This window comes from Enoplosus armatus, chromosome 6, assembly GCF_043641665.1.
Source record: "Enoplosus armatus isolate fEnoArm2 chromosome 6, fEnoArm2.hap1, whole genome shotgun sequence".
Classification (NCBI taxonomy): domain Eukaryota; kingdom Metazoa; phylum Chordata; class Actinopteri; order Centrarchiformes; family Enoplosidae; genus Enoplosus; species Enoplosus armatus.
In genome coordinates this window covers 22,143,562-22,158,916 of record NC_092185.1, presented here as the reverse complement: position 1 = coordinate 22,158,916, position 15,355 = coordinate 22,143,562, and the positions used below count along the sequence as shown (strand labels likewise).

The window sequence follows — 15,355 nt, the reverse complement described above, 5'->3', positions numbered from 1 at the left end:
TCCGGGTCTTGAAGAATAAACTAGCGGATTATTAAACAGGATGTAAGCGTAGTCAGTAGTTGAGGGAGGAGAGTGGGGGGAGGACTTTCCAAGTGCACAGCTCTCAGTAGATGGTAGAGGTCAGAGTAGGTGATGTTTGTGATGCATCTGTGTAGCTCTTGAAATGGTGTCAGTTTGTTCTCTCTAATTACAAGTGTGTTGCGCTCACTTCAGCCTCTACATTAGACACGCACGCGCGCGTGGATGGATGTGTGTTTGGTGGATATACTGTATGTTGGGTGTAGTTAGTTAAGGCAGATAGATGGGTGGTGGGCGTACTCATGTACTGTGCAGAGGGATGATTGGCTATAAATCAGACACAATAACAGAGATGTGAAAGGTCCTAAAGTAAGTGCTCTGATTGGCTATTGAATGGAGGGACCGAGGTAAGGAAGGAGAGAAAGGAACAGATGCAGAGGATGTGGGAGGGCTGATGGTGGTGATGATGGTGGCACCGATGATTGCCTATTCAATGTCCAAGCGTAGATGTAGAGCAGGCAGAGCGATAGCAAGTGTGTCATTAGACTTGAATGACAGACACACACGCATCCAGTACATTCACAAAAGCTTGGTATTACAAGTCAAACTCAAATACTCAACGCTTCTTTTTGTCTATGTGCAGAAGAAGAAAACATTGTACTGAATGCTAATTGAAACACAAATTTAATCAAAACTAATTCAATTCATTAAATACATATTTGAAAAAAAGCAGTAATACAAAATAATTATTCGTAAATATTCACAAATAAAAAATAAAACTGCTCATGTAAAAATGACAAGATTGAAATCCCCTAAAATGAATATACCAAATTGTAATTACTTACACACATATACACACAGGCTACTTTGGTTCCTCACAGATAAACTGTTGCACATCAATACCTTCTCACTGTGTGTGTGTGTGTGTGTGTGTGTGTGTGTGTGTGTGTGTGTGTGTGTGTGTGTGTGTGTGTGCGCCCAACAGAGTTCAGAGATTTTAAAGGTCACTATGACGAGACAGGTGGCTTCAGACTGCCCCTGTGCTGTAGCTACCAGTCTCCTCCATGTATGTGGTAGAACAGTGTGGTTTAGTATGTGTGTATGACTTATTTCTGCTTTGATTTTCCATCAGCTCGCCAAGATCTGGCATAGTAAATCTTTTTCCACTTGAGGGTGTACAAACTCTGAAACAAGCTGAAGGACACACAGCCCTCACATATTATCACCTAATAAAGTTGTTATAGCTAACATGTTAGCAAACATTTGCCTTTTTACACATCCAGCATTCGTTTGGAAGATGCTTTGGTCTCCACCAAGAAGTTACGGGCAGCTTTTATGTTGCCTGAGAGGCAAAATCCGGGGCAAAAAAGGCCTCAATTCACTCGCCACTGTTTGTAAAGCTTAATTGCTGTGAGCACATGATAGTAAGTGAAGATGACTGATGATTTTGGGCAGTAATAGGACACAGTGAGTGCATGAATCAAACTGAAACTGTAAAAGTGAGGGGGGACAAAAATAGGGTTTTGAAAAGTGACGGGGACAAGTCCACCCCCATCCCCAGTGGAAAGTATGTCCTTGGCTAACTGTGTCTTCCGGCTGCTGCTGAAAACGTGGTTGAAGAAAGTGAGGAAACTGAAGAAGGCAATAAATGTGCTGTAAAACCAAAACAATGGCCTAAAGTGTAACACTGTCCGTTAACCTAAATGAACAGTATGAAACTGAAGCAAAGCACGGCTGCAAATGACCATACATATCCCATAAACTTTCACTCAGTAAATGAAGGTTAAAAATGTACAATATGTGTGCATCTGTACTGCTGGTCCCACACTCCCACCTGGACAGAGCCTTTCACTCCAGACAGAAATGTGATACAGATATATAAAAACCCACACTTGTACACAAAAAATAAATCAATAACAGCAAATCTATGGGACAAATGTAGACCTTGTCTTATATACACACACACACACACACACACACACACACACACACACACACACACACCTTGGTGACAGAGTTAAAAATGGTTTAACACAACAGAGGATGGTGAAGCTCATGTCAGTGTCATAGAGGTGAGAAAGAGAGGAGTAGAGCAGGACGGGGGTGGGTGGGGGAAAAGAAAGAGAGGAGAGATTGAGAGGGAGGGGAAAACAAAAATAGAGATGGAGAGAGGGGAGGAGGACAGGAGACTGACCAAAGGACAGTGAGATGGGCTAGAAGGAGAGAGGGGAGGCTGGTGTGAAGAATTAAAGAGATGGAAATACAGGGGGAAAACACGAGGAAAGGAAGAGGAGAGGGGGAGAAAACAGAAACATGACGCCAAGGGAAGAACAAAACAAACATCGCCATGAGCACAGATGGAGGGAGAGATGAAGGACAAAAAAAAAAACACACTGCAGAGAGCTGAGCGCGGGTCGAGGCCAGATAGAAAGAGACTACCACAGAGATGATGATGATGATGGAGGGATGGCTAATGGCTGAGAGAAAGACTGGGTGGCTGGATGAGGTCAGATAGGTGGAGTGTTGGTATGCTGAGCAGAGAGTGATAGACAGGAAGGAGCAAACTGCCCACAATAAAGAAGTGACAGTAATGATAGAGGAAATGACAAGTCTGGTTGACATCTCATACAGCAATGACTCAGTTCACATCGTGATGATCTGCTGTTATTTACAGTGCTCAGCAACTGTGTGCACAAACAATACAAGTAGAGGGCCGAAGTCGCTTTCACAGCTGTAGTTTGGTTCACTTGGTCCGGCCCAAGGAAAAAGTTTGTGTTACAGTTTGTGTTCACACTGACTTTACAAACCAGCTGATGGGCGTAAGCTTACAGTTACACAGACTGACAGTTAACTCGGTGGTGGCATCATCAGCGCCATGTGGACCCGCATGGGGAAATCAAAGTCCGGTGACTGACAGCAAGTCACGCAGCACATTAGTGCACCTTTATAAGTAGGTTCATCTTCACAAAGAACTCGTGAAAAAATAAGCGTTATTAGTCGAGACTACTACTGGACCTTATGTATCGTAAATGGGGACGAAAAGATTCATAGGGGACACAGAAAGACCATAATATTACTGTGTGGTCGCTGCAGTTCACTTGCTTTTTAGCCATGCAAGTCTAGAGGACAGCTTCAGCCAGAACATTGAGTTAAAGATTTCCACTGACTACAGAAATGGAGAGTTACTGTACGTGCAGGGAATCCGTGACTTAAAAATATGGAAAATCAAGGAGAATAGATCCATAATAAGAAAAAGAAAGAGACGGAGATGCCTCTCCCCATTCTTTAATGATCATATCAAAGCCTGCCTCTGTTACATTTGGACAAATGAATCAAGCCTCCTTTAAGCTTCGAGTTGTTATGTTGTAACATCCTGTAAAATAACATTTCATCAGTAAGCATCATTGTGAAATCCCGCCCTGTCCGCTGGAGAAGGCTTTTGCTTGTTGAACTTTCTAAGTGAACGTGGGGTTAGCCTAGCACCTTGGTGAAGTCCTCCAGTAAATGAAATGTGTCGAGGCTACACCCCAGGTGTGAGTGTGTCAGACTGGGTGAGTTTCAATCAGGTTGCCACTGGAGGAGCATATGCGTTCTCTGTAAAATCTCCAAACTCCTGTTATCTGTTTTTATCTCCTCCTGATTGCGTGCCATGCTGTGAGTTTCAGTAGAAACTCAAACAGACCATGCCTTCAGTTATTGTAATTTCAGCCTGAGTGCTGTGCAATCAAATTATAATGTCTGGATAAAATTACAGTTAGGGAATAGCAACACTCACCCTGACGCTATACTCTATCATTGGTTAGAAAGAATATATTAAATTTTTTCTTAAAAGAGGTGATGATGTATTGTTCCAGTGATGGAGTAGACAGGTGTAGTGTTGCATTTTTTAAATTTGCGTTGCAGTTAAACGCTGTTTTATATTTCATCTTGCTGACTCAAAGATTTCTGAGGCCACAGTAATACAAATATCACATTTGTAGAAGGACCTGTGGGTTCAAGCTTTATCCTAGTGAAGTATATTTAGGTCCAGTGGTCCAGTATTTGTATGTTTGATTCTTCTGCATAACATATGGGGTCATATTTCAAGCTCGCTGACTCAGGGATTAAATAAATAAATAAATGATAAATGATCTCACTTATATAGCGCTTTTCAACCTTCACGGTTCCCAAAGCGCTTTACAGCTAAGTCTCATTCACCCATTCACTCACACATTCACACACCAATGGCGACCGAGCTGCCATGCAAGGTGCTGGTCTCCATCGGGAGCAACTTAGGGTTCAGTGTCTTGCTCAAGGACACTTCGACATGACGGGGGCAGCCGGGGATCGAACCCCCAACCCGCTCTAACCAGCTTCACCTCCTGTGCGACAGTGCTAACCATGCCGCCCATAGGATTATAGGGCCTCTGTGAGTTTGATGTGATGCCGTTGTTACACAGACGGATGTTTGGATGTAGATTTGATTAATTTACATTGCACACTTAAGATCAAATGGTTAATTGGTATAATTCCCGAATTAATATTGAATTTTACCACGTAATATATTTAAGAGAATAGGTGGTTAAAACGTTTTTAATGGCATGCAATTAGAGTTTTTTTCTAAACTGCCAATAAAGCTATTACAGTTTTATCAGCATGCTTTATTTGTGTTATGTTCATCATTTTCACCACATTAGTGGATTATGTGAAAAAACGGTAATTTTACCATCAACAATAAGATCATATATCAAAGAAAGCTGTATATTTGTGGTTTCTTAGACGTCTGCTTAGAGCTTAATCTGTTTCCAATCAAATATGAAGAATTTATATCTGTAACTAAGGCCATTGCTACAGGTATAGAAGAGCTGTATGTTATTTTACATGTTATGTATGTATGTTATTTTACATGTTTGCAGTTTAGTACTGTTTAAGTGTGCACATTTCTACTTTATCAGCATATGAAGCCACCAAATGTTAGGAGTACAAAGGTCAGGGCCTCAGTGTCCTGGCCTTATTACTGTGAGCAGCTATGGCCATGTAGGAGGTAAGTGCTGGGAAGAGAAATCAATAACAGCAAAGAGCAAAGGAGCGTTTTAAGACGGTGACTCCTCTACAGTTATGTCAGTTATCCGCAGCTGCTTTATCTCAGTGCAGACCAACAGTCTCTGCTCAGGAAGGAACCAGAACCAGATCAAGGCTGCACGACACCAACCTCCTCTTTGGTTTTCTGCAGCTAAGAAAAATAAAAAGCTTCACCTTTGTCCAGCTGGCATAATTTTTAGAGCATCTTCTTGAAGGTTTGCCCACATTGCAATTTGATGACATTAAAATGGAATTTGAACTCTCCATAAACTGCAGCGGCTCTCTGGTGTGTTTCTGCACACTGGCTCAGGATTTGTAATGACACATGGGTTTTAAATGATGCTTTTGTGAAGGCTTCTCACCTAGAGAATAAATGGACCAGAGGGAGCTGAAAATGCTCTCACCCCCCCCCCCCCCCCCTTACCTCTAACGTCTCCTTCCATCGTTTTCAACCCTTCATGTTAACCCTCCTTCCTCCGGGTCATTTGTTTCTTGCTCTTCTGCTAAATGTGATAGTTCGACATTTCTTATGTTTGACATGCACTGTCAAGTAACATGCAGTATTTATCATACTGTAGTGTACTTGAACAAATAATCTCTTTAACATGCATTGTACAGACTGACTGTCTCTCTGCAATGGTTACAATAATTATACTAGCTGTACTCCATTTTTTTGCGGAGATGTGATTACAGCAGCTTTACTCTCATTCAGAAGAGCCTGCTGCTCCTCCAGCTCCTCAAGAATACTAACCCCCACCCCCCTCTTGTGTTTCCTCCAGGCGGATGCTAAGATGGTGTGTGATGTGGTCAGTCGTATGGAGGACACAGAGCCTTACTCCGCCGAGCTGCTCTCCGCCATGATGCGCTTGTGGTCCGACTCAGGCATCCAGGAGTGTTTCAGCCGCGCCCGAGAGTACCAGCTCAATGATTCAGCGCAGTAGTACGTACATCTGGTCATTTTTGTGTGTGTGTGTGTGTGTGTGTGTGTGAAGGGGCTGGGCAATAAATCGAAAAGCTATCACTGATTTGACTATCTAACCGACCTAATTTCTGATGAATTCACTCCTCTTACCCTTTGAAATCACAATAGGAAATCTCAAATGCTGACTTAAAAAGATGTCATGTCAGTCGTGCATGCGTGCACATTTCAGGCAACATAATACAGAGCAAAATGAAGATGGTGTGTCTGCGCTCAGGACAGGCAGGTGTGCTGGGCATCGGAGTGGAGTCAGGTGAGCTGTAAACCGCGATTATAACAGTAAAGGTGCGTTACGAGCTGCTGTTTGTCACAAAATAAGTGCTACAGCTCCTCGAGAACCAAGCAGAGTCGAGCCTGGAGCAGGAAGTACCACATTCTGGAGGCTGTAGCAGGTTGTTTCACACGCACGTGTTACAAAAGAGTTCGTTAGAATAATGTCACTGCAGATGAATTTGGGATACTAGAAGCCATGAACATATTCGAGCCTGTTTTAGTTGGATTTACCTGATTTAGCAAACAAATACCTAAAAGTGCTTTGAATTAGTGAATATGTCAAATATGAATCTCTAGGCGAATTAATAGGCGACACCCCCCCCCCTCAGGGGTGCCTCCCCATGCGTAGGTGTGTGTGTAATAAGATATCATGTCATTAATCGTTACAGAGTAAATGTGACAATGAATTATTCATCTCAGGTGATATCGCCCAGCCCTAGTGTGTGTGAGTATGAATGAAGTCTACAGTGACAAATGAGACATGAGAGGGAACTGTGATCTCCCACTGATGGTCGTTAAAAATCATTTAACAACCACAAATGTCTGACAGTAATGTTGCATTGATTTTGTCCGCCTGCTGTTATCCTCTCATAATTTACATCTAATTGGCACCATCAGCTTTGGAAATGGATAAACTGAGTTTGGGCATATTTGGTTGTGGGCATGTGTATATGTGTGTGTGTGTGTTTCGAGTGAGCGATGGGACAAAACAAGGTGGGTGTGTTTTGAATTTGGTGGTGTTTGTGTTGCACCCCCAGAAGTACCATATCACTGACTCAGCACAGTAATAAGTGTGTGTGTGTGTGTGTGTGTGTGTGTGTGTGTGTTCGTATTCGTATTCCACCTGAGTCCTGATATTCTAAGTCCGGATCAATACATCACTCATTAGCCCCCCTCTTAATCCACCCACCCACCATGAAAAAAAAAATGCCCTCAAACACACACCACTATTTATTTATAATCTTTCTAAATGCGATCATACACACACACATACATAGCTATTACGACACACAGTCAATCACCATTACAAGTACCGGGCCTGATTTATGCTGAGTGCCTGTGTGTGGGTGGAGAGAGAGAGAGACAGCTGGAGGAACACAGCAAGGGAGAGTTGGGGGGGCAGGGGGAGTCATTTCCCTCAAGTGCCATGTTTGTGCGTGTAGCTCTTATTTAAATGTGCACCATACATCCAGTGAAATTACACAGCGACATGAAAATTAAGAAATTAAGACAGAGTGACAGATGGGGTCATACATCCATGCTGCTGTGTGCAGTACGTATGCAGTATGACAGGTTAGTATGTAGTAGGTAATGAATGTGTTTTTCTTTTGTGATACAAATTTTATTCTTTAATGACGTGAATTCATATTAAATCTCATTCTTAGCTGTACCAAACAAATCAATCAAACAAATTTAAGTCGTATGGCAGCAGGCAACAGGGTGTTTCGTGGGAAAAAAGCCTGGAGTATGCTCATCTGGAAATGCTACTGCTTGTGTTTATGTCAGTGAGTTGTCGCATCGTATCCATAATATTCATCCAGGAAAAGTCATACAAAAGCCTGCCTGCCTTTGGATTTTTACTTTACTGGGTTCAGTTATCTGGCTGTTGTATTGTTTGTTGTGTGTTACGTTACATCTGGTGCAACAAACCCCAACCAAGAGTTTAACAGGCCACAAAACAAAGGGACACTATTTTCTCTATTTTTCCTTGATAAGTGACCATTTTCTAAGCACGATAAGACAAAATAATTGACCCTACAGAGAAACCTTGCACATAGTTTTTGTGAGAGGATGCCTCGTTATGTATTGTTTCTTACTTCAGAGGGATGAGAGTGGGAATGGATGGGAAGTGTCCAGAAGCAAAGCTAATGCAGACATAGAGGCAACATAAACTGGGATAAATAGCAGAAGACTGAAGAGAGCGGAGAACATGAGGAAAGTAAGAAAGAGAAAGGGCAGGGAAGATATAGAGAGATAAGAGAAGGAAAGTTAAAGGTGGGGAATTCAAACAGAGACTTAGACAAAAGAAAACACATCACGATGATTGAATGCTACAGAACGCCAGACAAATGAGACTGAAAAAGGTGAGTTAGTCAAGAAAAGAGGCGGAGAGAGAGAGTTTTGTTATTTCACGTCATGGCAGACATCTCGGAAGGAGTGCAAATATATTCCTATCAACATTTACATGTGGCCAATTAACTCAAACAACATCGGCTCTGTGTGTAAGCGTGTGTGTGGGTGGGTGTGTGTGTGTGTGTGTGTGTTAAATGTCACATTAAAGATTGATGCACACTTCCTATTATGTTGTGGCCTGTGGAGCAGAACATGCCAACCGACCAATGAACTGATAGGACAGATGTCACATGATCAGACCGCACTCACTTTGACTGCGTGTGTGTGTGTGTGGGTGTATTTGAGTGTGCCTCTTTCTTGAAAATCCCCAACAGCAGAAGAAAGTCGATGATATTTCTCCAGAGTGAAGACATTTTGTCAGTTTTTGCTTTGAAAAGGCTTTTCGGTTGTCAGGTGTTACAGTTCAGTTAAAGGTTGAAAGTGTTTTAGTGAAGAAGGTTATAGTACCAGTACGGAGTGTGTGTGTGTGTGTGTGTGTGTAATCACACATGCATGTAATGTGTGTCTGTATTACATAGAAAGCAGAAAGCTCTATTCTGAGAGGAGCAAGGACTGCCTGAAGCTACCTCTCCCTCTCTGTCTCACTCTCCCTCTCTCTATCCCTCTCTCTCTATCTCTCTGAATGCCCTGCATGTACTGACCTATTTACCACAATACACATACACTCTGTTTATGATTTACATCCCGTGCCTTTGTGACACAGTGGTATGCATGTACCCACTGGGCCGCCATTAAAAAAACACAGTCACATCCTCGATATGTACACATATGCGACGACATGAAGATGCCAGATGAAGTAGGTGAATGGACACTGGACCAGAGCATGGCTTTGGTGCTGTGGTTTATTACACTAAAAGACTGCTGTGTTAAGTAGATCAAGTGCATAGTGCCCACTAATGTGAGTATACTTGGTTAGAACTAATTGAAGTTAAATGTCAGACAGAATGACCTCGTTCTCCATTCTTTACTACAGATATTGATTCTGCGTCTTGCATTGCATTTGATTATTTAACATCATTGAACTTCTCACCGGGTAATAATGTAAAGCGTCTTCAGCCATATCGATTTGAATAGATAAACATAGTACATCCTGGTGCCGGTGGGTCCTGGTATTTGTCTGTTGTCTGGCTTTAGAAAGTTGTTCATTTCATCGTCTGTTGACAAGCGAGTTAACATCATGTTTAAAGGTCAGCACGCTTCTCTCCATGAAAGGCAGAAATACAAAATAAAGATGCCGCGATCTGGTCAGTGTTGATTTAAGACGAGCCGTGTGTACACTGCCAGTGTGAAATTTCCTGGTTTATCTTCTTCTCTGGGCTAAATAATGACAGGGCTTTTTCCTCTATCGATTCAGAGCCCTTTTATGTTGTGGCTTGGTTGTATCATGCAGCTGCAGCTTCTGCACTGAAATGTGTCGGAACATCACAGTCGGGGAGACATCGAACCACCTAAAAGCAAGTTGCGACAGGGCCGATACTGTAAAAAACTTAAATGCCACGTAGACATGTTATAATGTATATTCCTCACTGGTATAATTGAAATACGTTTATTATTTTGTATACACTTGCAGATACAGTGTGTTGTCGCTTACTGTATATTTTGAAATATCACCTACATGTACCTAATGATAGCTTTCCAAGCTACCATATTATAATTTGTGGCCCTTGTTTGATGGGTTTAATTAAAACGGCTAATGTTGGGTCATTGCGCTTGAGTTAATACAGCAAGTGATCAACATGACTATGGCCTTTACATGTTCCTGTCTCTTCTTGGACATTCTCCACTTTCTCCCCCCAAACATACGTAAAGACTGTCAGTCCTCTTTAGCACCAAGCCACTGTTTTATTAGTTGTTGTTAATTACTGGTTAATGCTGTGACTCTTTTTACATATTACATGTAGAGATACTGCAGGCTATTGAAAACACAAGAGTCTGTGAAGGAGGGAGTGTGTGTGTGTGTGTGTGTGTGTGTGTGTGTGTGTGTGTGCGTGTGTGTGTGTTAATGAGTGTGTTGAGGGAGTGATGCTGAATATCGCAGCTTGTCGGGAGAAGTTTTCTCTGCTGGAAACACGCAGACACTCGACTGCACTCATCGTTGGCGTTATCACCTCACAGACAACATTGTCTCTGGTTGTCTCTCTTTTGTGCCTAACACTCTTTCAGTGATAATCTATAATACTGTACATCACCAGGGAAATGAGAGAAGAATACACTGGGGTCTGGTGTTAATCGACTTAGTGCACCATGAGAGAGTAATGCCAGGTTGAGGAAAAGGACTAATGCAGCGGTGGTCTACATACTGTGTGTCATCTAAAAACCAGGCTACACGAGCATACAATAGCCATTAGCCTGCCCAGGCATGATTTAATGTCATTTACATTGCTGTGTGTGTAATGCCCTCAGGGGGCAGAAGCTTTATACATGGAACAATGTTAGCATTCGTGTTAATGTAAGTTCATGTCAAAAGTATTTTTCTGAGAAGTGACTGCAGGGTGGAAGCAGCGGACAGGAGGAGGGTTCAACCTCCCGCAGCGGTAAAACAAATGAAAGTCACAGCAATAACGACCTTTCGTATTCAACAGTCAAATATTAATAATGAGTGCAGCTCACTAGGTTTTTGCAGGTGTTTATCATTACTTCACAGCTAGTGGAGTCTGACAAGACGAGACATTAGTGAAGAGATACTTTAGTGGTCAAACCTGAAGACAAGATTCAGTGACATCTAGCATACAGCTTGAGAGGGAACTGAACATGCATTGTATTCTTCTTTTCTAGCCTGTCTCTCTTTTTAAAACTCACATTCTGTTGTGTACGGACCAGTACCTCAATGGCCTTTAAACCTTGGACACTGGTCTAAAATTGCTGTGTAGTTGACAATGACCCCACACATGCAGCCACACTGCAGCTGTCAAGTAGTTGTGTAATTTCCCCCCTGGGATCAATAAAGTATTTCTGATTCTGATTCTATTTTCTCAAGAGTTTTCCAGCCACGCTGAAACATAAAAGCTAAATTGGCTAAAAAATATTTCTCTAACTTGGCAGACAACAAAAATGTGCATCGCACATCATCTGGCAATAAGTGGGGCCAATACAGCCTAGTTACTGAGTCTCAGCTGGTTTAACCCTCATTCTGTTACCTCCATCTCTCCATAATCGCTTACACTGTGTTTCAGTGCATCCAAATCCCGACATACTGTATCTTATTGATGCAGGACAACTGCTGCAGGAGGATGGAGGCTGTGATGACGGGGAGGGCCTGGAGTTCTTCTCAGAGCTTTCAGGCTGGGGTTAGGTTTATGTCAATCAATCAATCAATCAATCAATCAATCAATCAATCAATCAATGTGCTAAAGGAATATTCTTTTGGCTTTAACACACAGATCTCTGAATAGCTGTTCTTTCAATTCTATACACATTTCCATCACCATACTGTTGAAAATATTTGCTTCGGGAGGCTTTTGTGATGAAGGTGGGGTTTTTTTTATAGCGTTTGACTATCTTAAAATCTAATCAGAGCCCTTTTATTTTTCAAAATTGAAAAACGCATTTTATCACCAAATTGATTTTCTAGTAATACAGTTTACTGAGTCAGCTGGTGCAGTCTTTAGAGTAGTAGACAGATCTGGTGCATGTTTCTTTTTATTTCCCATTTAAAGAAAATAATTGAGCTCCAGCAGATCACTTTGCCTCATTGTGGCCCAGAAAAATATCAACTGCTTTCTTCCTCTCACAGTCTCTTCATCTCCTCCCTTTCAGCTCTCCCTATCTACTTCCTCTCCACACTGCAAGCTCTAACCCATATTCCTTTCTGTGTAATCAATAGTTGTTATCACTGAAGCTGTGTGAGTGTGCAGTGTGTGTCTGTGCCAACCACCTCTTGTTACCATGAGCCCGATACGTCCTCCCTCTCTAGCCTTTATCTTTTTCTCTCATTCTCTTGGAAGAAACTCAGCATCCATTTCAAAGCTCTGAATTAGCACTCTCTCACCAATAAACAAAAACTTAATATCCATTCCACTAAATGGATGTGGGTATATGTTCTGCTCATCTCCTGCTCTTCTGTCTTTCTGCCGGACTCTCTTAGAATACCAGCCATGTCTGAATGGTTGCTGTGTGGCTGCGATCTCGCTCTGCACTTGGTTTTTCGAAGTGATGCTGTCAACTGTAAGTCAGAACATAACGGACACCTGCCAGCCAATCAGAATAAAAGATTCTCAGCGGCCATGGTGTCAAAGTGAATGCGTAATCAAGTCACAGCTTCCTCTTCACTGTCTCTCCTATTCTTTGCTTGATGGTGGGGTGGATTAATTCTGTAGCTAGAGTGATCATCCCTCCGCCGGAGAGAGCTGCCTGGCTGTGAGATGAATCTCTGAACTGTACTACTCAGGATTGTTTGATTTATACTTCTACATTAAAAAATAAAGGTCAGCTTCCAGGGATATTCCATTACATAACTGAACAGAGTCATCTCGCCAACCCACTTCCCTATCGCACTTCTTACCAAGTGGCTTAACAACGTGGTAACTTAGTTTCCACGTGCATTTAATCGTCCAATTAGGGCCTTCATTCATTTAATGTGCAGGAATCAGAGATAAAGGCAATCTTTTGATGGGAAACCGTGAGTATTAGCATCATTGCAAACGTGCTTGCTCCTTGGACAGCTCGAAGTTACCACAAAATGTTCTGTTTTCCAGTAAATAAAAGTAATTTGATTTATAAGCACTGTGAAAGGACGACACAGATTCCTTATCTGTTCAGGCAGTATTGATCTGTAGCTTCCCCTGACCTCCCACAGAGGGAGCAGTCAGAGGATAGAAAATGCAGTCAGTAGAGCAGCACATTTACTTTCATTATTAATGACACTGATCCGGTGGTGGTGGTGGGGGGGTTCACCAACCTGGGCCACCATAACATACATCATTACAATGTAATGCTAAATGGATTACAGCAAAACAGATGCATCCATTTTAAGTGATCTTACTACCTCCTCCAGCAAACTCTACCCTGAGCTACATGAGACGAAACAGAGCTATTAGTGGGTTTGTGGCAGACTTCCAATGAAGAGAGACACAATTATAACCATCACAGAAAGGATGGTACCAGCATCACATGTGACCATACATACACTAGGCCCTGCCCGCCCTTAGTTGCTGTTGCTACGCCTGTCAAGCTTTCCGCAGTTTACGACAATAACAGTGGCAGATTTACTATTTGAAATTCTTAGTCATTTGTGACACAGTGGGTTGACAAAAGCACTCATTTCAGACGGTGACTGTTGATTTTTTTTAAAACTTTTTTTGAGTCAGCTGACGGTTTTTTCAGCTATACCTAGCTTGCTAATGTCAAATGCTGTCTCCAGCTGACTCATTTTAAAACAAGAATCTTCTAAAGCCAGTTGTTGGCTACAGACATGATATTGTGCTAAAAGACTGAGCCTTAAGCTGCATGTTCCTTGTTGAGGACGTGGAAATAAAGAAACAGCTTGTTCTTGTATAGCAGTGTAGAGCTTGTTAGTCCTAGTATTGTAAGTACGCGAAGGAAAATGTAACAGCTAAGATCAGATTGTTATTTTGTTCTAACATAACCCTGTTTAACTGCTTAGCATACATACTTGTTCTTATTCTCAAAAGGGATGTTTTCACTTTACAAGAGGATGAGGACTAACCGATGAATTTGGCAAACGCAACGCAGACGCGCGTACAGTCAGTGTAAAACCTGTAACCCCCACACACTTGTTAGTTAATGATGTGCTCCTTTGCCTTGACACAGTACAGTAGTTAATATAGCTAGAAGTAGATTGCTGCTGGTTTACCGTTGTGTTTTTTTTGTGTTTTGTGTCTGTGTGCAGCTACCTAGACAGCCTAGATCGGATTGGTGCGGCAGACTACCAGCCCACAGAGCAGGACATCCTGAGGACCCGAGTGAAGACCACGGGCATCGTCGAGACACACTTTACCTTCAAAAACCTCCACTTCAGGTCAGTATTAAGTCATGACAGTGAGCTTTGTGACTTCAGATGTGTCCTCTTTTGCCTTTACCGTCTGTACCTCTCTGTCTGCTCCTCTGTCCATGCATGCAGCAGGAACTCAGTCCGTAATTAATACGAAGAAATGCTTTAAACAAGTGTCTATATTTCTGATTGTCTGCTTTTTAATGAAATCTGATTCAATTAGAGACAAGAGCTGTGGGAATTGTGACAGAGGAGGGAGGATGTTGGGATGGCAGGAGGAAAAGAAAAAAAGAGGCAGAAAAGAGGGGAGGAGTCTTTTTCTGACCTCTAATGTAATTACCATATTTCTGCCCCTCTTGTGTGCATGTGCATACAAACACACACACACACACACACACACACACACACACACGTAAACGTATTAGCAGGCACACAGAGCGGCAAAGTTAATACACCAATTATTTTTCTGGATGGATGCACCATCACTCTTCAACTGATGTTTGTTGCACTTCCTGTCTCAAACTTACACACACACACACATTTATTGTGCATGCTAAATGATGCTTTCTACTGTTGAGAAGGCAGTGTGCTGGGTGTGTTTTGTTGTTAAGCCTAAATATTGTCAGCTCAATTGCTATTACTGGCAGTCAGGCAGTGTGTGGGAGTCTGCAGTGTTCCTGTACTGGGTGTAACCCATCAACCTACCCACCATTATACCCGTCACACGTAGGACGGGGTTCGTGCCACTTATTATTCCCTCCTCTCTGGTGGTGGTAGTGTATTCTAAAAACCACAAAAATACAGCTTGTACATGAGGAAGTGGTCATTCCAAGCGTATGAAGACACGTGGTGAATTACTGTAGATGGAAAAGGTTCATCTAGTCTCAGATATACAGTTTATGAACAATTTCTTTCTTGATAAACTAGTGTACTTGTTTAGT

The 15,355-nt window shown here is 42.2% G+C and overlaps 1 protein-coding gene across 7 annotated transcripts in view; it reads left to right on the top strand.

Moving 5' to 3' along the window:
• Window positions 1-15,355, top strand: part of gnao1a (guanine nucleotide binding protein (G protein), alpha activating activity polypeptide O, a) — an 87,666-nt gene that overhangs the window by 54,200 nt on the left and 18,111 nt on the right. For 3 of the 7 annotated variants that reach the window (XM_070907985.1, XM_070907983.1, XM_070907982.1), the window contains exons 4-5: window positions 5,859-6,019; window positions 14,313-14,441. In XM_070907985.1, the coding sequence (XP_070764086.1) occupies window positions 5,859-6,019; window positions 14,313-14,441 (290 nt within the window). The remainder of the gene's footprint in view (window positions 1-5,858; window positions 6,020-14,312; window positions 14,442-15,355) is intronic. The other 4 variants (XM_070907984.1, XM_070907989.1, XM_070907987.1 and 1 more) reach the window with 3 other exon arrangements.